Source organism: Lycorma delicatula, chromosome 10, assembly GCF_047948215.1.
Source record: "Lycorma delicatula isolate Av1 chromosome 10, ASM4794821v1, whole genome shotgun sequence".
Lineage (NCBI taxonomy): Eukaryota > Metazoa > Arthropoda > Insecta > Hemiptera > Fulgoridae > Lycorma > Lycorma delicatula.
This window is the reverse complement of record NC_134464.1, coordinates 11027350-11051399: the sequence shown is the minus strand read 5'-3', so window position 1 is coordinate 11051399 and position 24050 is coordinate 11027350. Positions and strand designations below refer to the sequence as shown.

Genomic DNA, 24050 nt, shown 5'->3' with positions numbered 1-24050 from the left:
CACCAGTCTGGTCTAATGGTAAACTCAACATTGCAAAATCATTTGTTTAACAGCTGATTTTCAAAATCAAAGGTTTTGAGGTTCAAATCCTAGTAAATGTTAGTTGGTTTTATATGGATCTGAATACTAGGCAGTAAATACCAGTACCCTCAGGAATGGTCAGCCTGAGTCTGTATAAGACTACATCTCATTTACACATCACACATATCACCCTCATCTGACTGGGCCACAAGGAGGTTGCTTATTGCTCAGTAGTTGAACAGATTGCAACATACACTTTAGGAACACAAATATATCAAAATTAGTATATATTAGAAATTAAAAATAAGAATAACTTTAAAGGAAAGAAGAAAAAATCTAATAGAATTTTTTAAATAATTTTTCTTGTTGTTTTTAAATCCCTATTTTAATTTTATTCAACAAAAAGTAGTGTTTTTTAGAAATTGTTTTCGAAGGCAATATTAGAAGAAATTGGGTTGCTATACACATCAACTGATAAAAATTAACTGGTACAAATTAACTCAATATAGTAAATCTTAAGATATTCTCTTAAAACATTATTTTTATTTAATAACTTATTTTAAGTTTTTCATTCAACAGTACCAATTAATTTCATGCAAGTCAAATGAGAAAAAAAAATTTAAATATTTGAATTAGTAGCAACAAAGTATGAAACAAAATTAATTATGCAAGATCAAAAGAAAAGACTGCTTTGATTATTGATATGTTATTCATGCCAATGGATATAAAAAATAAACTCCTTTTTCTTTTAAATCACCCATACAACAAAAAAGGATGTATGTACAAGTACTTTACTACATTAAATGCATTAATTTTTTTTTTTACACAAATGCATGGAATTACAAAATTACAATATGAAACTACAATTTTAATAATCTGTTAATTACCCTATTCTTCAAATTAAAGAAAAATTTAAATCAATCAAGTTTACCCAATTGATAGTCTTCAATTCTTCTTCTGTTTCGCCATTTTCTACTTTACCATCTCCTTCTATTTCATCTTCTCTAATTCCTGTCATTTCATTATATTCTTCTTTTTGGCTCCTTTCTTCATATGTTAATGTTAAATTATCATTAGATTCCTGTACAGATGTCATAACATAACTCTGCACTTCCTTCTTTTCAACATGTGCCTCTGTCTTAGTAGTAATACTTTCTTGTTCAGTTTTCAAACTTGCTTTGCGAACTTCATTTGTCTGTTATTAAAATTATTTAACTTTAAAAATGCAGAACAAGATAAAAAAATAAATAAAAGAAAATAAATAAAATATGTTATTAGATTTTCACAAAATTTAATTAAAAAATCACAAGCTTCAGCTTTAGTATTTTGGTTTAGGAAGGTACTATGTACCAAAACAGCTGCTGTCATTTTTTAAGTAAACTTTGTTAAGATCTAATAACATATTTTGTTTATTTTATTTTGTTATGATGGATTTTCATCAAGTAATGGCTTCATTCATAAATTACTTAGAAAATAAATAATATTTAAGATATTTAAAAAAATATTTATTTCAAAAAAGGATAAAAAAAATATCGGTTTACAAAATTAAATACTGCAAAAATATTTAATATTTAATTAAAGATAAAAGTAAAATCTAAAAACCACCATCAATTGGAAACAGATACTGTATGTAAAATAACACATAAAAAACTAATCATGATTTCGCAACATCAATCTCTAGCAAATAAATGAATAATTATTTAAAAACAATAAACAAAACCTGATTTTATAAATAGCTCTAATTTTATAAATTAATTCAGTTTATTGAATAAAAAATTTATATTTTTTATTACAAATATCATGACAAAATATATGATTATGATATAAGATGATTTATTATATGACTGAATTATAAGAAGTAAAATATGTTTCCCTGTAGAATACATTACAAATATTGAGAAAATACACTAACTCTGATGCAACATATTGATAAAGAGTCAATATTTATTATTAAAGCTTTACACAAAAATAACCTCTCAACAGGAAACAAACTGCCAGAAAAGAGCAAAAATGCTGTTCTATACAGCCCACCAAGAATGCGCCTACTTTTTTTCATTAGTGTAATTGGGTCCATTGTGGGTGTTAAACACAAACCAAAATTAAGTAAAGATTATACAGCTTATTTTTTTAAATATAGATATAAATAACTTAATGTTTTAAATGTAATAAAGTCATCTAAAATTGTTAAAAAAGAAGTCTTATAACAAGCAGTTTTTGAGATTCAATTACAACTCGACAAAATTTAATATTTTAAAAAGAGATAGATTACTTTACCCTGAGAACTAGAAATATTTTCTTAATATTGTAAAAGAAATAGAAACCAGGTCAATGGACTGCTACTCTTAATAAAGTGACCGGGTTTAACTTCAACTGGAGGTATAGTTATTTTTAATTGAAACTAAGTACCAATGTTACCGGCATATTTAGGTTTTTAAGAGTTGAATTAGTGCCATAATTTTCTGCTAGGAATAGAAGAAAAGAGAACAGTCAAACTATAATTGGTTATACAGATTACTATGTATGTAAGAAACAAACATAACAAAAAAGGAATAAAACTAATGAATGATAAATTTAATCTAATAGTTTATATCTGTTTCTTGGTAGGTAAAAAGAAATATTGCAACTAAGTATAAAAGATTAAGATTTTATATATTGGATGAGATAAAAACTATTCCTAAAAATACAATTTCATGTTAATTGAAATAAAATTTGGAACACAATAATTTTTGCCAAGTTTCAATACATAGTATCAATAAAAAAATAAAAAATGTTATTATTTTAAATTTTAGCATAGAATTTATGCCTAGTAGAATTCATCTAATTTTATCTCAAATTTATCTCCATTATGCCTAGTATATATTTTGTCATTATAGTTTTTCATGCTGCGAGTTGCACCCATTAAATAATACCTATTGACAAACACAATAGCAAAATTAAAATCCTGCAGTGTCTATATGTAACGTAAAAAAATAAAAAACAAAATGTTAATTAAAAACTGATAATTTTGTGTTTGTTCAGTACCTTCTCAGAACTCGCAACTGCTGTATTGGAAATCACACTTTCAGGAACATTAGATGAATTAAGTCTCTGTTGCCATGGCATAGTTCAGGATGAATCGGTTTGGGTTTTGGAATCGGTTTAGTCGTGTTCGGTTTGACAAGAAACTTAGAGAATCTTTTTAATGGATCTTTTTCTAATTGTTTTTCTTCTGAAGTTTCTTTTTTTGTTTGTTCTTCTTGTAGTACCTGTGAATTACATTAAATACATACAGTGTATATACAACATGCAGATTCAAAGATACAATCGATCAAAATCTATTTATAATATGTACATATTTACAATATTTACTATAGTACATAAAATAAATATTTGTTTTTGAGGAATATTCTATTTTTTCCTCTAAGTAAATAGAATTTAAAATGTTCACCATGAGAGCACAAGAAAGAGGGTTATTTCCAGTACAAACAAAACTTTATTAAGATACTTTCCTGTTATTTTCTTTAATTATAGATTATAGTAAGAGGCAATAAAATTTCTAACTATTGAGTTGCTATAATCAATTAGGAAGGTAGTTTGTTCTACAGGAACTTATATGATATTAACTAACTGAGACGGTAAACCAAAACTGCTATAGGCTAACCGATAATCTCACATGATATTGACTACATAAATAAATATCCCTACGCAAAAAAAGATTATTAATAATACAATTCTCTTAATTTAGCAAACTGGAAAATGAGATTACCTTTTGGATTTATTACATCTGCAAGTTAATGATTACACTGTTAATAAAAATCACCTATGAAAACACCAAAATAGCCAGCTTAATATAAATTCACATGTTTATATAATAATATTTGAAATCCACAGATTCATCATCAGTAAAAAATACTGCATTAGATAATGCAGCATCATTTCATGTAAAAGCTAACTGTTATCACAATCCAAGAAAACTAAATATTATTTACAATTAAGTGAGCTATTAAAACAATTATTTGTAATTCTAAATATATTTTTACAAAATATTTCAACATTTTTTTTCAAATAATCAAGTTTTTATTATTATATTTTTTTATTTATTTTTTTTTTTAAGTTTAGGGACATCGACTACTATGGTCATTAGCCCCTTCCACAACAAAAAAGAATAATATACTATTCCTTCCCTGTATTAAAACATTAGCAACATAGTCAATTGACTTGTTGCAAACTGCGTGTTTGCAACACGACCGGGCAAACTGCGTGTGCCCGGTGGTTTAAAAGGATACTACAACAGAAACTGATGGAGGAGGATCGCGAGGCTAACAACGGAGATGTCGGTTGAGGGCAGCGATGAGCGCCAGCCTTCGGGGGCAGGTGGCGGGGATGCCTCGGCATTGTCGTCACCAACGGCTCCCGCGGGACGCGTTCCTGTTGTCTGAGGCCGGCATAGCTGTGGTGTATGTATTCTGAGCTGTACATATTATTGATTGTAAATGTTGAGTGTAAATGTGTCTGAGTGTGTTATGTAGTGTATATATATATATATACTATATTACATTTTTCGTCAGTACACGATATCTTTCTAAGCTGATCGGAGTCTCGCATTCAATGGTTTGCAGCACACTTAAACAAAACAAGCTTTATCCTTATCATAAGGAGCCAGTTCAACATCTTCACCTACGAGACGGTCCGTTTCGCTTGGAGTTCTGGAACTGCAGGAATACAAACTTGCAACTCTATAAGTATGTTTGTTTACGGAAGGGACCAATTTCACTCGTTATGGCACCAACAACTTACGCAATGAGCATACATGGCCGGAAATAAATCTTCATAAAAGATGGAAGGAATTTTTAAAACCGATTTAGCGTCAATGTATGCCGCTGGCTTTTTCATAATCAGCTGTTTGACTATTCATATTACTTGGCCGATTAAATGTTGAGATCTACTTGCACTTTCTTCAAGATGTTCCTGTAGCGCTGAGACGCAAAGAATACTTCCAGGACGATGGCGTGCCTTGTCACTTCTCTTGTGCTGTTTCCACCACTTAAGTCACAATTTCCCTGAGAAACGGATCGGTCGAGGAGGTCCACATTCCTGGCCACCAAGATTGCCTGATCTAATAACCTTTAGATTTTTGCATCTGGGGATGGATGAAAAGTATTTTATGTGAAATAAAAAATAAATTCTTGTGAGGAATTAATTTTCTGCATTATTTTCCAGCTGAGCAACTTAAGGACAGCCTTATTTTTATTACAAGAGCCTGTCAGGATGGTGACAGGTGTGGCGTTTTGAGGTGAGAAGGTATGTCTGATTTTTTATTGCTAATTATGCTCATAAAAAACCTTACGTCTTCAAAAAATTGAGACCATATCTTTCTGTGTGTGTTCTAAACGGTGTTAACTTACAACAGGAAATATTCCTCATTGAATAAGCCTTCCATGAGGATAATGAGTACACACCTACAGTGAAATACCTTTCCATTAGATTTCTAGGTAAACAGTTTCTAATCAAAAAAGTTTAGAAGCACTAATCAAGAAATTTAGTGCCGCAGGATCAGTAATGAACAATGAACACAGTAGTAAACCATCAGCACTCAATGAAGAAAAACTGAAAGCCATAACAGCTACTGTGCAGGTCGTCCCAAAAAGTGTTTAAAAGTTGGCCTGAGAAGAACACTAGCACTCCAGGCAACTGGAGTGCTAATGTTCACTAGCAACTGCACTATCGCAACTGCACTCCAGGCAATTTGTAAGAAACTCAGTCTCATTCCATATAAAATGAAAGCGGTTCAAAAGAAAGTTACTGGCCGTTGACTGTGGAAAATGAATCCAATACTGTGAACGATTTCAACAGTTTCTAGCAGAGAATTCTGATGATATTTTGGGCTGTATTTTCTATACCAATGAGGCATGGTTCCATTTACCAAGGTATCTGCATGCACAGAACTCACATTTATGTTTACCAACAGCACATATGCAATACATGAAATTCCTGTACATAACTAGAAGATTGATGTGTGGATTGCAATATCCAGGAGAAGAGTAGTCAAATGCCAGGTTGGTCTAGTGGTTAACGCGTCTTCCCAAATCAGCTGATTTGGAAGTCGAGAGTTCCAGCGTTCAAGTCCTAGTAAAGCCAGTTATTTTTACACAGATTTTAATACTAGATTGTGGATACCAGTGTTCTTTGGTGGTTGGGTTTCAATTAACCACACATCTCAGGAATGGTCGAACTGAGAATGTACAAGACTACACTTCATTTACACTCATACATACCATCCTCATTCATCCTCTGAAGAATTATCTAAACGGTAGTTACCAGAGGTTAAACAGGAAAAAAGAAAGAAAGAAGGAGAAGAGTAGTCAACCCATATCCTTCACAGAAACAATAAATTCAGCTTGTTATTGTGAAATCATTCAGTAGTTCATGGGAGAGCTAACCAAGAATGAAATTATAATGCTTGAATTCAACAAGGCTACAAAACTTTACATAGTCAGGCGACCATTAAATCTGACTGAAAACCAAAAACCAAATTCATTGAATCATTTTTAGGGCTTGGACCCAGCTCATTCTCTGAACTTAAGCCCGGCAGATTTTTACTTCCGGTGTTATGCAAAACGTAATTACCTAGGAAATCCCCACAGCCTTCAGGAACTTCAAACTGCTATTCACAATTTCACCAAAAACACTCCACAGAATAACTTGTGAGAGTCTTTGAGAATAAGAAGAAAGGCATGCAAATATGTTTGGATGGATATTCACAGGGACCGTTCCAACAAACTTCTATAAGGTAAGTTGATGTTATGTGTTGTACTACGTTAAGTTGTTGTATCAGTGCTTGACAGGTGTATAGTTAGTTTTTGAACATTCTATAATAAAAGAATTAATAATAAAAAACTCTCTAATAAAAGAATGCATTTATATAATTGAATTGCAAACATCCTTGTTTTTTTAAGTCTGTTCAAAAAACATTTAATTTTCATTGCATAATTTCAAATTATGGTTTGAATAGAAGAGCTGCCAAAATAAAATACAATAAATAGTAATTTTACTTGCGTACCTTAATAAAAATGCACACATTTTTACAGGATTGAAACTGAAATCAAACCTATTTTTATGAATGAATTTCCAAAATATAACATTTAGACCATTCTACTGCAATAGCAATAAATACTGTATCTACAGTTTTAAAATAAATAAATTTTTGATAATAAATTATACTTAATAATAAAATTGTACTTTAAAATAATTTTTTTTTTTAATTGTTCTATTTTCTAATTACCTTTACAACAAGAAGAGGAGTTCCAAAATCTCTTCCACCAGTGATTCGAAAACCCCAGGGAGTTTCACCTAGGTCATATCTCACAAGAAATTTTCTATGAAATGAAAAGTACTATTAGTTATGAAAAGTGATAAGTTTTATATATAACATCAAGAACAATCCAGAGAGTTAAAAATAAAACTGTACAAGTTCCTGTAATAAGATTATTTTATGAACAAAAAATAACGAAATAACTATCATTTATAAATATCAGTAATTTTAATCCCTTTTAGTCTGAACATTTAACCATCTGATCTGTCAATTTTGTAAAATTTCAGTCTTCAGTATCAATTATAACAGATACTGAAGACGGAAATTTAAGTGTACCATTCAAGTGATGAGCCAGTCATTAATTATATTCTATGAACTGCACAATTAATGAAGCTTTATATTTTTCCAAAAAGTGACTATTGTCAATATCAGCTCATATCTAGCGTATTCTAAATTGTTTTGCAAAATAAAACCGACAGTTTCAAAAGATTAATCCCAGGAATACATGTTTAAGTTCTTGAAGTGAGAAAAATTTTACTTGACCCACCAAAATAATGTGTGATGCATAGATGTGAATAGTAACAAAAGAGTATTACTCATACCATTAACTTCAATTAACTACAAATTTATATAGATAGAAAAAAAAAGTATCATAAATATGTATTTATGTTAAGTGGAATTCAGTTACCTGACATGAGTCACACATTACTTCCAAAAAATGAGTCATTCTCATAAATAACAAGCTCTCGTGCCAGTCCTATTAGGGTTCTAATAGATTCAGAACAGATTCGATTCAATCTCTTCAAGACTTAATTTACAATTTATAGCAGAAGTGAAATGTTTCAAAGGAATTTTTGTTATTTCATTCCTAAGACCTATAAAAAATTGCCAGTTTATTAAGAAAAGTATGGCAATGAGTAAATCTCTGCATTATTCAAGAGAATCGTTATTTTAATTTCTTGACTATCTTTTTTCACTCGAGCTAAATTCTTTTGTTAGTTATTTATATGTAAAATATTTAATAATATAAGTTATATATTTTTTTACGTATTGTACGTATAGAAACTTATGGAACACTCTGTACAACTTTTTTCGTTTAATTAAACACCATACATCATTCAGTGCAAATTTTTCAGGAGACAAAAACTGTTTTTCTTAAAAAGTATTAAAAAAAAATCATGTAAAATCTATTGTAGAAGCCTTTTTTAACTATGTACTTGCCTATTAAAAAAATTGTTCCTTGGTGTTTTAATAACATTTTAAATATTGGTGATTAATGGAGTTTCAAAAATAAACACATTAGTTGTAACATATTTTTAAAGAACAAAAATCATTGGATAACAGTTAATTATTTAATACTTACAGTTCATATTGTTATTAAAGGTATTTAAATTGTCCAAAGTGCACAAAACTCTTAGATTATGATTTACAGAGTTAACATTAAAAAAAATAACTTTATGATTATAAAGAAAAACCAGGATCAACTAATGATACAAAAGAGTCAGTATTACTTTAAACAAAAATGAATGATACATAACAACAAAATTTGATAAATTTAAAGTATATCAATTATTTTAATTAATCTTCTTCTTTACGGTTCTTGCTTTTATTGGCCAATTTTGTATTATCAAAAAATCTTTTTCTATCTTCTGGCATGTACTGCATGTATTTTTGTAAAGAATTGATTTTATCTTTAAGTATGGCACATACTTAAAGCTTCATAAGCTTTGTTTGATGGTTCTTCTAGTATATTTATACTGGAAATCTAATTTAATTTAAGGTACTTTTATTATACCCATTCACAAATCTACTCTGATAACTCCCTATTTTTGCGAATCAAAATTAAATTGATGATAATCAGAAATTTTAAACAAGTCCTTTTTTGGTTGTTTTAAAATACCACAGCCACCAATTTTTTAAATCTATAATTTTTTTGTTTAAACTCTATTGATAAAAAATTTATTTTTCTTCTGTGAGTTCTATTATTGTAAATATAATTTTTTTGAATTGCTCACCGTCTGTCAAAAAGAGAACACCAAAGAACTGAATGGTTCATATTTTGGCCTGCACATTTATTACTGTACAAGTGCAATTCAGTAATGTTCTTTAGAACCTCAAAGTTAATGTACTCATAAAGGAATGAAGATACTTCATTTGGACCTTTCCAGGCTTCTCCTTCATGATGCAAAAAGAACATTGCGTTGTTATTCTTTGTGTTATGAACAGAAAAAGGAACAGCTGATATTTGATGCAAGTAATACATTTCCTGAATAGGAATACATGGCAAAGAAATTTTTTGCATGCAGTCAAAAGTTAAGCACGAGATGCTTTCTTCAGTTTTGCTAAGTTCAGTAGACTGACACAAAGAAGAATAAAATTCTTTTATGGACTAAAATCTAAACAGTTGCAACATGTTTCACTACAGCATTAAGATTATTATCTTTTAATTTTAAAGTCAGTCTTTCACATTCACACATATCTATCTGTGAACGACCAAAGTGGTAATCAGGGTTTTGTAATAAAAAACAAATATTTGACTTCGGAATATTTTTTTCTTAAATAATTCAAACATAACCTTAACATTAAGTGATACATCAATATATTTGATTTCTTTGCTGGAGTAGTGACTAATTTTGAGAGGAAATGATTGAATATGGTTCATGACAGTGGATATGCTATCGACAGATATATTTTTTTTATTTCCTTGTTGACCTCGTCTAAATCATGAGGAGAAACACCTTGTAAAAATAGTTTTTGTAAACATTGGATTCTTTCTGCAGAAATAGAACGTAAACTAATAAAAGTCCATCAACAAACTTGAATTTTTACATCATTTTTATCAATGACATGATATTGGAAATTTGAAGAATGCTCTCGTTGCTGATATTTTCTGTCAGCCGAGTTTCTCATGCAACTGGCCTCCGTAGCGAGTGGTAGCATCTCGGCATTTCATTTTTAAGTCCCGGGTTCGAATCCCAGTCAGGCATGGCATTTTCACAAGCTACAAATATTGTCATTCATCTCATCCTCTGAAGCAATACCTAATGGTGGTTAAAAAAACAGGTTCTCACGCAATGTTTTGTGATTTTAACAGCAAGTATTAGCCTTTGCAGGAGTAAATCCTGTTCATTTTTACTTTGAAATGCACGAATGCATGGTAACATGATACAAAAGAAATACGATGCGTGGAGATTAACAGTTATTTTTGTCAATAACCTTATTAAAAATTTTACAGAAAAGCATTGCAACAAATAAAATGGTAAAATCAATTGTTACCATTTACCATATTTGTAATAAAATTTGGAAACTGGCTTTGATTTAGTTTTAGTAATTTTAGAAACCAGTATGCACTATCACATGCATAAAAGTGCTTCACATTAATTAACATAATTATCATAAAAAAAACATAATCATCCAAATTAACATAATCATCACCAATTAACCGAGCTTTTTTAATTTTATTAACTTTGTGTGGGCCTGGATTGTGAACACCTTTCTGTTTTATTTTTCCACTGTCATCATTAACATATTGAGATAAATTAAGAATATTACCTTTGCAATCACTTTCAATATCACTCATTTTATAATTTACTAATAACAGATTTAATTTGTATTTATTAATAATACAATTTATATGCAAAATACTGAATAACTATTTTGTTTATAAATTATTTTCCATTTTCTTTTCAACCGACAAGAAAATGTAAGCCACAATAACATAAAGAAATAAAAGGTTAGACACAGATGATTACAGTTCTGCATTCTAGTGTTTATTTCTGAAACCACATAAGTCAGTGACATGTTGATTTATTAATAAACAAAATGCATCATCATGTGTAACTGAGGTATTAGGCAATGGATTTGAGTTGTTTCATAACTAAGCGGAGTATATTAATTCATATTTTGATACTATGGTAAACTCAGTTTACAAAAAGTGACTTATGGTGTTGCATAAGAGATTTATATATACATATATATATATATATTGTAATATAATAATAAACACTTAAAAATGGTTTTCATAAAAAAAAATGCTTAATTTCCTATGAATGAAACTCACAGAATAGTCGGTAATTACATTACTTTGCAAAAAAGGAAGTGAATCCAAATATAAGCTTAAAAGTTATTGTCAGTAATTAAAAGCAAACATTCAATTGCTGTATTTTCAAATATTTTTTATTAAGTGATGCTATCTCAGCTCTAAGTTTTTTCCCCTTTAAGGTATCTATCTATTCCATTAATGTTAAGAGTAAATATTTGGTTGGGATTTTAATTTTTTTATAACATTTATGTTTGCAATCTTTATCGCATATATAAAAAGATGTATGAAATTAATGTATACTCTTGCATCAATTTGTATGCTTTTACTTTCTATCATATATACAGCTTTTTATTATGCATGTCATCGTCACTGTAATTCATTTTGTATATTTTTTATGAAATACTAGTTGTAACGTATAATTTTTCACTGGTAAATTTAAGTAATGAATAAATAAATAAATAATAGATGAACAACAAAGGAATAACAAACAGTAGTTTGCAATTTCCATAAATGACAGGTGCTCTGAAATTTGTTACAAATCTTGTGAAAATAAATACATATAAATGGATTCGGTGATTGTGACTTAAACATGGCCATGAATGAAACACATTTTAAATTAAATCAAATGTACAATAAAAGTTATAAAAACTAATTATAGAGATGGTTTCCATAATGTGTTAAGATCTGATTATTAAAGTTATGTTAAAACAATGAAATGTATTATGACCATAAAGAAAAACAAATCTAAAACAGTAAAAATGTTGCAAACTTTGGAGATTACAGACCCCAATTCACAGTAGGGGGACTATCATTTTATTTTTTTTTTTTTAAATAAAAAATATTAACTTATATCCTAATCAGTTAGCTTATAGAGTTCAAGTAAAAACTGCGCATGTAAATATTCAGGCAGCAGATTCACAAGCATCTCCTGTAAATGCTGATGCATATAAAAGAAACTATGCGACATTATTACTCAGTAACCACACACTATTATATTTTTAATTTAAATAAAGACATTTTACTTGAGCTTTTTAAGAGTTATGAAATTTTAAATTGTCCCACAACAGTAAAATTTCACTAATACCTTAAATTTCTATGATAATAAACAAATAGTAAATTCAATTCAGTTTTTGTTATCTGATTGCAAAAAATACATAGTGTTGTCAGTATTAAGGTACAATGGGAGGCTCAATTTTGTTTTCTATTACAATATCCAGTTCCCAATAATTTGGTTCAATAGTATCCATTACATGTTTTGTACGGTTTTTCCATTCCTGCTGGCCTGTTTTATAGATAGCTTTAATCTTAACATCAGGTATTTTAAAAGCCATATTTTCTGATGCTACGTACCTTTTGATTTGTCCCCAAATTAACTCAATTGGGTTGAGTACACAATGATAAGGATATAATTGAAGCACAGTTTTGCCACTAGATCTTGATAAATCATCAATTTTATTCACATTAAAATTACTTTTAATATGTTAAACTCTGCAGTAATCGGACCTTAGGTTCAAAGTCTTCAAAAAATAACTCCTAAACCACATTTTGATATCATTCTTTTTCTAAGACGTGGCTGGAATTCTTTCCTTTTTACATGATTGATAAGGGACATTTTTTAACTGAATTATCTCCCACAGGAGGTGGGAGGTGGCTAAACTGTTTCTTAAGAAATAAAATTCATGTACTTTTTTACGAATTGTTTTTATTTTCTTCAATTGATCTGTGGGATTCTGTTTTTCTTTTTCATGAATCACGTTGTACACTGAAGAAGCACAACATCCACTTATGTTAGCAGTTTATTAACGACATCCGAAATCAATGCTATGGATTACTCTATAATTCGCTTTTGTAAGCATTTAAAATGTGTTTCTCTGCAGCCTTTTTTTGGAGGGGAAGTCAGTAATTGTCCATTATTATCAGTTGAATCTGTATCAGACAAGGTGTCAAAATAATAAAGTTGTACAAACACAAATCTATCAATACACTACATTCATGTTCCAATAAACTTAAAAAATTGCATTATATTAACCTTAAATAATATCAGAGTAAATAAATAAGTAGCAGAAACATAAATATTGAACATGAGAACATAAGAGGGATCATATGAAAAGATCATAACATATGAGAATACATAACATTGTTTAAACGTTTGGTTACTATATGATAAATTAATTATATGCTGACTATATGAATAACGATTACAGTGTTGTATATTGATATGGTCACATTGTGAATCGGCACTGATGCACGGTTCATGACTCAGCAGAATCATGACAAGCTCACTCATACAAAGACAATGTTTGTTTATTCTTTACTCTGTAAATGTATGACATTTTCATTATATTCAAATTACACTATTGTAATTTGAATTATAGTAGTGGAATCAGATTACATTACAGCTTTTCTTGTTTTTTTTTTTTTTTTGTTTTAAAAACTGCACAAAATCATATTTCTAAATAATTTTATAAAAAAATATATATTTTAAAGACTCAAGTTCACACCTCAGATGAAAATTCTGAATACTCTCACAATAAAAGTGGATATACGCAACTAGTTTATATTTAATTCTGAAAAAATGATTTGGAACCACAAATGAACAAAAAATGTATATATTTAAAATATTTTTTTATTATACAACCAACATTAAAAAAATCAAAAGCAAATTTATAAATACAACTTTATTCAATTAGAATGATAAAATATAACAAGATATTAGAAAGTTACATAAAAAGTTTTCCACAGCTACTTTCAAATATTAAGTTTTGAATATTACAATAATAAAAGGAACTGTTTACAAACATAAAAATCAAAGTGATTTATGCAACAATTTTACATAATCACTTTTACATTATCACATTTCTATAAAATAAGAGTAATTTAACATTTTTAATTTTACTCATTCTCATTACCTTATGATCTAAAATGGAATTGAGAATTCTTAATGACTGGAATGATCTTTAAATTAACAATTATGATATTCAGTCTTAATAAATTTAAGTCATGCTATCATCAAAACACTCATGCTATTTCTTCTTCTATGTAGTAGATATCAATTTCAACACCATAAAAACAAATGGTCACTGTCCAACAATTTCTGTACAGTAAGCCAGTTCAAAATCAGGAGCAGCCATTTTTATCTCTTTATTGCCCCATATGTACAAAATCTTTCATAAAATAAAATTTATTTGCTTTTTCGCAAGATGTTCAGAACAATCTCTCTATTAGTACTACTGGTCAAAGTGTTTTCTAAATTTCTAAAATCAAGATTCACTTAAATTTATATGTAGTTTTTATTTGACAAATAAACTTCTTTAATCAAGAGTATTCAATGTTTATTTAATTGATTTATTTTTTAAATTTCACCAAACATTTGGTATCCTTTTTGTGGTTTGCAATGTTCATCCAGTTACAGCTTCAACATATGTATTGTGTCATCATATTTCATTACAAATTTTATTAATAGAGACCGGATTATTTGCATTTGCATATTAAGCCTATTCTCAGCGGTTATTGCACATTTTCCTTAAAATCTAGTGATGATGCACATTTTCAATATTTTTCAGTAGGGTTCCTAGTTAATAAATGAAATCTTATGTTGTAGCTGGCCAAACTTGTCAGCCGCATCGATCTTAGCAGGTGGATGTCTATTGTACTGGGAGGATAATATTATTATGAACTTAAATAAAACACAAACTCGCGCTGGACAAGGGCGGATAATACCGTTCTGCATCGTGCATAGCTACTGCTGCACTCCTCCTGCTAGGCAATTAAATTACGCATGTTATTGTTGATGCGTTCATTGCACCAGTTTAGTTTTTTAATTTGTGCAACATTTAATGTGTACCATGCCTCCCAAAAAAAAGTGTCTCTTCCTGGATAGCTGACTATCCTGGAACATTTACATAAGACGGAAATGTTTTATATTGTTGAGTTTATGAGAAAAATATTTTGTGCACAATAAGTTTCAAATAACCAGCATGTCAAGACAAGTTTTCGTATGGCAGAATTGCAAAAGAAAGGCCACAACAACTATTTATAACAGCAGCAAGTAGCAGTGATTTCACTTCCAAAGGAAAAAAAAAACCACTTTAGCATGAATTTATGTGAAGCATTGCTTGCAAGTAATATTCTGCTTCACAAACTTACAAATCTACCTTCACAAATTTTCTGCAAAAATATTGTTCGAATCAAAATTGCGTAAAAATTACACCGACAATTTACCTACATGTTCTGGGAGAAATACTCAATGAACTCAAGGATAGCATTATTTGGATTTCAGCTGACGGAACTACCAACAGTTATGGCCGTTTAATTGCGAATTTAATTTTCAGGGCATTCTTCTTATTTGGTGGCCTGCAAAGACCTTGAAAAAACAAATCAATCTACGATCGCAATTTGTGTATGAGGGCATTAAAAAAATATTTCCTGAATATATATTTTTCTCAGGTGTTGCTCCCTATATGAACAAGGAAGCCAAAGCCATCTAAGTATTCATCCCAATTTGATTCATGTGACATGCTTTGCTGATGGAGTACATAAACTCTCTGAAGAAGTACGATCCATGTTTGGAAATGTAAATAACCAGACTTCATCAACAAAGAAAGTGTTTCTTAAGGCACCTGCTCGCAATAAGGCCTATAAAGAAGACCTGCCGAATGTGCCTTTACCTCCAAACCAGTGGTTACTCAATGGGGAATGTGGATTGAAGCTATACTGTTTTACAATGAATATTTCGAGGCCATCAATGGTGTAGTAAATGACTTCAATAGTGCAGAGGCTGCAGCAGTTTGTCAGTCCAAGGAAGCATTTAACGACTCTAGTATAAAAAAACAGCTGTGACAATTAGCACTCACTTTTCTCACATACCTGCAAGTATTAAAAAGCTTGAAACTCAAAGTTTGAAGTTGCCTGAATTTATTCAGTTAATGAATGAAATTTGATAAATAACCTCCACATTCCCAGAGGTATTCCCGTGTAAACTTAAAGAAAAATTTCAAAATACTTTTGACATAATCCAGGCTTTGTGTCCAATTGATAGTTTTGTTAATGGGACGGGTAAGATTTTGCCAGAAACAATAAGTGCTAACACAGCAGCCAAATTACCTCAGTGGATGTAGGCAATCCATTTCCAATTATAAAAATATTTTGAGTTTCCAATAAACAAATAAATACCAAAAAAAAAAAAAAAAAAAAAAAAAAAAAAAAAAAAAAAAAAAAAGATTGTAGCAGAAAAACATAGCCTATCCTCAATGATTGAAGACACAATCTAACTACTGAACATTTGAAAAACTAACAAAATGTTAAAAATAACTGTTAATTAACAAATTTATCGATTTGACAACACTACTTACCAATTGTATGCTGATTTTGAAATAAAAAAAACTAAAATTTATTTTTTTTTAGTATTTAAAGTTGCATATTTTAAGCTTTTTATGTTGCATATAATCTGGTCTCGTATTTATTAAAGTTATCCAACAGCTGTATAATATCTTATATTTTTTGCTGAACTTTCCACTTACTGATTATTACAATTCTTCAACAACTGTAATAATTCAACTATAATTGTTCTCTCTGCTCTTCCATAGTGTTTGATATGACGTGGGGCATGACATTTCAATCATAATCTCAGTTAATCAAATTTGAAATTTTAACACATTTGGTTTATTTGTACAATTTACAAATGTACATAAAATCCGCTTCTTAAATATACACAATTTCCAATGTTTAAAAAAATTGCCTTTAATTTAACTGTTAATATACAAAATGAACCGTTCTTTAAAGTTAAGCCATTATTTTTGTTTAAAAAAAATTTTTATTAAAGTTACTACGGCATTAATTAAACAAGCGTCTTCAGTCGCTTTTGTTGTTTCATGTAATATAATTGTAATAAATTATTTTGCCTTGAATAACAACCATTATTTTCATTTTAATAATGCCTCTAATTTTTATTATTTACTACCACTTATTAACCAAATTAAGCTTTTTAATAAATGTTAACTCTATAAATGAAATTATTTTAATTTGCAATAGTACTAGTAGTTCATTATATCATTACAATAGTTCATTGTAATGGCAGTTTATTAACAGTCTGTAAATTTATTTAAGGTAAAACATAAAAGATACACAATAATGCTTGTTGGATCGCACACACAGGCGGTTTGGACCATACTTGCATTATTTTTGCCTGCATCATCTCTTGGCTATTACTTGTGGCTATGAATGACAACAGAAATGCTTAACTACATCTTTCCTCACAAGACAGTGTTGTAACTTGTCTATGAAAAGCAAGTCTGGGAACAGATGTTGCTCCTGAGCATACAGTTGAGTGATTCTAATACCATATGCAAAATATGAGAGTATAAGAATTGATTCAGAAGATGATATTGATTACGAGCCTCGATTAAGAATGTATCAAGAATGTATCAATTAAGAATGATCAACCCAGTGATTCTGATCAATCAATTGCAGAAGATGCTGCAATGAGAAAAGATGGAAGATGATGGAGAAGGGATGGATGAAGATAATTTTAGTTTTATGTAATTGTAGGCTAGATAAAAAAAATTTTAAAACACTTCCAGGAACCAAGGGGCCAGCATGACATCCCTAAACCTATCTGTGCATTCCTAAAAATTATAACTAGACATAATTCACAATATCAATAACATACACAAATATATACATCACAACTGTGAAGGAAAAAGCTCAAAGTAAACCAGGAAAATTCAAGAAACTTCTCAATCTGAAATTATGACCTTTTATGGGAGCATTATTTTTTATATTAATAAAAAAAAAGGAAACCACTCTAATGTTTTGGAACTGTGAGAAAGTGATGGTATTGGAATGATGATCCTGCAGGATAATTTTAGCAGCTCCTTGGTTTTGATAATGTCAGAACCAGAAAGTATTGAAAAACAGACAATTGGCAGCAATTAGGGATATCATTCTAATTTTGTTAGTAAATGCCAAGGTAGCTACAGTGTGGATATGTACAACAGACAAAATGCATCACTCTGGAGTAGAACAATACATGCTACCAAAACCAGCCAAGAATGGCATAACATCTTATGCATTATGCGATTGTAAAACATTTTACTTTAAACTTGAAAATATACGGTGGTAAGGAAAAAAACGTTCCATACAAAGTTTCAAACAAAACTGTTGTAAAAAATTTGATTACTCCCAAAGAAAAATCAAACCAAAATATTATACCACAACAATAATATTGAGTTGGCTGTTTGCTTCAACAAGGTCTGACAATTTTAGTAACATTGAAAAAAAAAACAAAAAGTAAATTCCCTCTGAATTTCTCGTGGATCCCTCTCGCACTGTTGGTTGAAGCATTTTCTTGATTCTAATATGACAAGACACTTGTGACACACATACCGAAGGGGGAAAAAATCCTATTATTGTCAACAATGCACGATGACAATGATATAGTCAGAAACCAGAAAGCCTGCAATAATGATTGTAGGAAAAATTATAATAAAACAAAAGGGCGAGGTGTTGATCAATCATCTGAGGATGAGGAAGACTAATTTTTTAACTGTTAAAATTAAAATTAGTATTTTGAGTTGCCTAATGTAAAAAATTTATTAACCGTTGTCTACTTCACTAAGTTTTATGTACAGTAAAAATTTGGTATTTTCAGTAACTTTTTAATAAATATCAATTCCTACAATGTAATGTTATTAAGAATAAACGTGCCTCGTTCCTTAATAGTGGTGTTACAAGCTGCAGTTCTAAAATCTTTTGGAAATGGGGAAGAAATCATGTGCATTGCACCACTGCAGTGTGCCCTGTGTTAGGTTACAGGAAATCAGCACACGGTGCAACATTAATAATGTAATATGAATATTGCTTATAAATTACATTTTGTATTAATTTTCATATATTACACATTTCATCTTTAATTAAAAAAGTAAATAACCAAAAAATAATTTCACTTCTTATGAAACTGATTTTAGTTATAGTAAGGGTGGTCACCCTCTTGGTATATTTTAAATTGGTTTTCAGTGGTTGTAGTTGACAAAAAAAAAATGGTATGGCAGTTCATTTGTGAACTGCCATACCTGAAAGATCTGGCCTCAGAATGATTATCAATTGAAAAAATTCTACACAATTCTCTGTAAAACCTTTTCTTTTAAATTTAGGTATAATCTTTTTTAATAATAAATTGCGTTACAATACTGGACTTAATGTATATACAGAAATCTTATTTCTTTGTCCTATTAAATTTTGTTAAATTCACTATTTGCCAAATTTTGAAATTACACACATACTCATGCACAGCAGTTCCACCAGGAGCTAGTGTTGGGACTGTTAATACTACAATGGAGGGAAATATTGTTCCGCAACAGGACAATGTTAAGTAGCAAGATGTTAGTCGCTAGTCCAGCAATCCATCCCCATCCTGTACATTGTAAACTTTGACGTGCAATACAAGCACTTAATTCTATACTTTGAATGTTACTATTATTAATATTTTATCTGCAAAAATTCAATTTAAGATGACCAACAAAATGAGTAAAAGTAACAGTCACATTTGTGATGACTTGCACATATTCAATGTTTAATTAAATCCCAATGAGTTAAGCACTATCCCTTTTGGACCTGACTATCACGATCGTGATGGTCTGCATTTCAATGAAAAAAAAGGTGGCAGAAACTGTATACTAATGTTAAACTGGCCAGCAATGATCATGAGGGTTAAAGAAGAGTTAGTAGTTTGACATGAGGTCGCTAGATCGAAGTTCTGATCATGCTTGCGAACGTAGTCAGCCATTGAACGTGAAGCAGTAAATTGATGCAATTTACTGTATACATTTACAACATACATGTTACAGTAAGTACTATCGTAAATTTTATAATTTGGTGCTTTAAACAATTGCTTGGATCTAATTATCCTCAGATAAGGATAATATAGTAGTAGATTTTAAGACAAATCTAATTATTTATTTTTTATTTGTCCGAGCATTGGAAAACTGTCAAGTGTCATGAATGTGAAGGTCCAGCTTTACTGGTTACATCGCGCTCGCTGTTTTCAAACCGTCACTTTGGTGATGGTTAGGCTTTACATTAAATAGATATTGAAGTTTTATAATTTTTTTGTAGTAAATGTGAGAATTTTTTCTAATTGATAAAGCTAATTTTAACAAATTTTACACAGTAGTATTCCGATTATACACAATATGATTATAATAATATTTGCAATGATTTCAAAAAAATCCTGAAATTAAAGTTATTTATTTCTATCTTTGTACCGTTTAGTATTATACCCAGGTTCACTGTTTTCTTTTTAATTTTAAAAAAAATACAATCATTAGTAAACATTTACAATAATTTGTAATTTGTTTTTTTCAGATGTCTAAAAAATACAGACTGCAGTTGGCCCATGACCATCAAATTTTAGATATGCTAACAAAAAGACTCATCAAATCCGAGTGACCTTCCAGACGATGATGGTATTAGTTTGGCTGACGTTGATGCAAGTGCAATTTCATTAACAGAGAATTTTTTATACAGCCTGTCAATTCAGAGGAAAATGAAGATGTTTCAGTTGAACCTCACAGTGACTATAATTTGGTAGATATATCTTCTTCCAATGTCAGTTTTGAGAAAAGTCAAGATGAAGTCACTACTGACACAAATGGGCCTTACATTGATATACAGTCAAATTTTTATCAAAAAGTCGATGATAGCATCAATAATTCTGATTTAGTATTTGAAAATAATATACCTTCAACATCGGGTCATGACCGGGGTGAGAAAGTCAACTTAAAACAACAAAATGTAATATAATGTTAATAGCAGTCACAAGAAATGCTTACGCTTGCTTTAATCTCTCTCTTACTTTCTGCAGAAATTTAAAATCTTTGGGAATCCTAATTTTATTTTCAGGGTAAACAGAAGAAAGTAATATGCAAGAAAACAGGAATAAAACAGAAAGGGAAGAATGCAGCTAGAGAAAAATCTAGGAGTAAGAAGAAAATTGATAACAAAACTGCAAAGAAAGCAGAAGATAAGAAGTTATGGAACTTTGGGTGTTTTAATCCAAAAGCAAAGCCCAGATCCTGGGCCTTTAGCTCCTTCAAAAATTACAGTAAGTATAAATATCACTTAATTATTTTTATGTAAATTGTATACAATAATGTTGCATCCACATTCACTCCTGTTAATAGATGCATCGTTTTATTAATTTAACAAAGTCTACTTGTACAGTACTTACAAGAGAGTTTATACTGCAAGTGCTAACTGTAAATAGGCCTACTGAAAGAATCACTTTAATAAGTATTGCTATGCAATTATAGTTAAAATTTATACAACAATAAATTGCGTGTAATTTTGTTACTGGATCTAATAGTTGGGGTTCTCTTTTGTTCATGCAGAATCCTGAAGAAGTAAGATTACCTTCCCAGTATTTTTCTGATTATTTCAATGAAGAATTTTTTGTCCAGGCTGCAATACATACAAATATGTATTCGGTTCTAAAAACAGGCAAGTCAATAAATACAGATTCAACTGAATTGAAAAAGTTTTTTGGAATAAATTTAATTATGGGATGTATCCTCACCTACGCATGTACAGGCAAAAGGGATATAATATGCCTTGTATAACTGAATACATTAGTAGAGATAGATTCCTTCAATTGAGAAATGCTTTTCGTCTGGTGGATACTACAAAACCACCTTCTGAAAATGAAAAAAATTTGTTTTGGAAGGTGCAACCTATTATCAATGCTGTATGAAATATCTGCCTCCAGTTGCCACGGGAAAACATAACTAACAGTATCGATGAACAGATGATCCCATTTACTGGTAAATGTCCTGTGAGGCAGTATGTAAATAATAAACCTAGACCGGTGGGGTTAAAGAATTTTATCATTACTGCATCCAATGGGTTAGTGTTGGATTTTTTTATTTATCAAGGAGCATCAACAAGGTTAGTAAATCCTGAACTTGGCCTTGGTCCATCGGTCGTAGTTACATTGGTACAAACCATTCCTAGAAACAGTTTTGTTTTTTCGACAGATATTTTACATCTGTTCCTCTTCTAGATAAATTGTCATCTCTTGGAATTCACGGTTCTGGAACGATAACTGGAAACCGTGTTACTCTTTGTGATGACAACAACCAAGAAAAACCACTTAAACGTGGAGAGAATGTTGAATACACTTCAACTGATGGGAAAAAAGTGCTTGTAATATGGCAAGACACTAATAAAGTAATGATGCCCTCAAACTGTGTAGGAGCCCATCCTCAAGGAACTGTATCCCAATGGTCTAAGGTTGATAATAAACATACTGAAGTCCCTTGTCCTGCCATTATTTATTGGTACAACCAATGTACGGGTGGTGTTGACACTCTAAATCAGTTGATTGAATACTATCGTACCTGGTTTAAGACTAAGAAATTGAAGACTGGAACATCATAGCACATTTTATTGATTTTGCTACTGCTAATTCACGGTTATTATACATGCGTGATTGTAAGAGTCACAACATTCCAAAAAGACGTAGGAAAGACCTGTTGACATTTTGTTTGTCAATTGCTGAATGGTTATGGACAGCACCTGCGAAAAGTAGGAGAGTTTTAAGTGAAGATGATAGTGAAGAAAAGGTTCCTATCAAACAGTCTAAATTCTACAACAACCCTCCGGCTAAAATTCCAGGCAATAATAAACAGTGTGATGGATATGACCATTTTCCAGCCGTAGATGATATAGATGCACCTAGAAAATGTAGGATCGAAATTTGTAATAGTAGGAATAAGATAAAATGTGAAAAATGTAAAGTGTATCTATGTTTCACTAAGAAAAACAACTGTTTTAAGTCATTTCATATGAAGAATTGAAAATGAAGAGTCAATAATTCCTCAGTAATACTGTATTTAACCTTTTTTCATCACAATGATCCGTGGTTGATTAGCGCTCCGTGAAAATATGTTGGTATCTGATTACCTCCCTTCATATTCTTATGCTTCCCTCTAATGAAAAAATTTCAGTATATTAAAGAGATTCTGACAAAAAAAAAACCGTTACGATTGAATATTTTTTATGTCTGTAACAAAAAAAAATTGAAACAGTTCAGAAATTACGATAATTTAATTGCAGGATTTTTTTTTTGCGCATTTCTACAGTGTTTTTTATTAGCGAAATTTTTTTTTTGTTTTGTCTTTATGAAACATAGTTTGCTGATTTTAAAAATAATACTTTCAAGCAAATCGGTTGAAAATTGGGCAAAATATGATGAAAAACCAGTGTCATAAATCACATATGTTAGTATAAGTGAAAGTAGATTCAGAAAACTACGTTTTATAAAAATTCCCACCACTTAAAAGGCTATTCAGATCGACAAAAAACAATTTTTACTGTATACTGTTATTCATTACGAATTATGTGTTTCATATTTACTGATATCTTTTGTCAGAAAAGATATTTTAGACCTCAAGTAAAAGTGACATATTTAAGGCCACAAATTCCTTCTTTTTTTTTGTTTGTGGCCATATAACTTAATTTATTATGTGTTACAATACATCGATATGTTACTAATATAATAAGCTATTTTTGAAAATAATAAATAAATCCGTAACCCTCATAGCAATTATAATACACAAGTCAAACACACACACACACACAAGCACATTTCTGCGAAAAAATGGTTATATTCTTTCTAGTCTATATAAAACATTTTACATCGTA

General features: G+C 30.0%; 2 protein-coding genes across 6 annotated transcripts in view; one reads left to right on the top strand and one right to left on the bottom strand.

Annotated features, from left to right (window-relative positions):
• Window positions 1-24050, top strand: part of LOC142331176 (protein-lysine N-methyltransferase SMYD4-like) — a 36261-nt gene that overhangs the window by 4294 nt on the left and 7917 nt on the right. For 2 of the 5 annotated variants that reach the window (XM_075376896.1, XM_075376893.1), the window contains exon 3: window positions 20715-21453. In XM_075376896.1, the coding sequence (XP_075233011.1) occupies window positions 20715-20763 (49 nt within the window). In that variant the 3' untranslated portion in view covers window positions 20764-21453. Of the gene's footprint in view, window positions 1-3745; window positions 3963-20714; window positions 21454-24050 lie in introns of those variants that run through there. The other 3 variants (XM_075376895.1, XM_075376894.1, XM_075376892.1) reach the window with 3 other exon arrangements.
• LOC142331177 (uncharacterized) lies at window positions 762-11005 on the bottom strand. Its single transcript, XM_075376898.1, has 4 exons — window positions 10865-11005; window positions 7283-7376; window positions 3043-3266; window positions 762-1216 (listed from the first exon to the last, which is right to left on the bottom strand). The coding sequence occupies exons 3-4, from the start codon at window positions 3121-3123 to the stop codon at window positions 917-919; spliced, it is 381 nt and encodes a 126-aa protein (XP_075233013.1). The 5' UTR covers window positions 3124-3266; window positions 7283-7376; window positions 10865-11005; the 3' UTR covers window positions 762-916.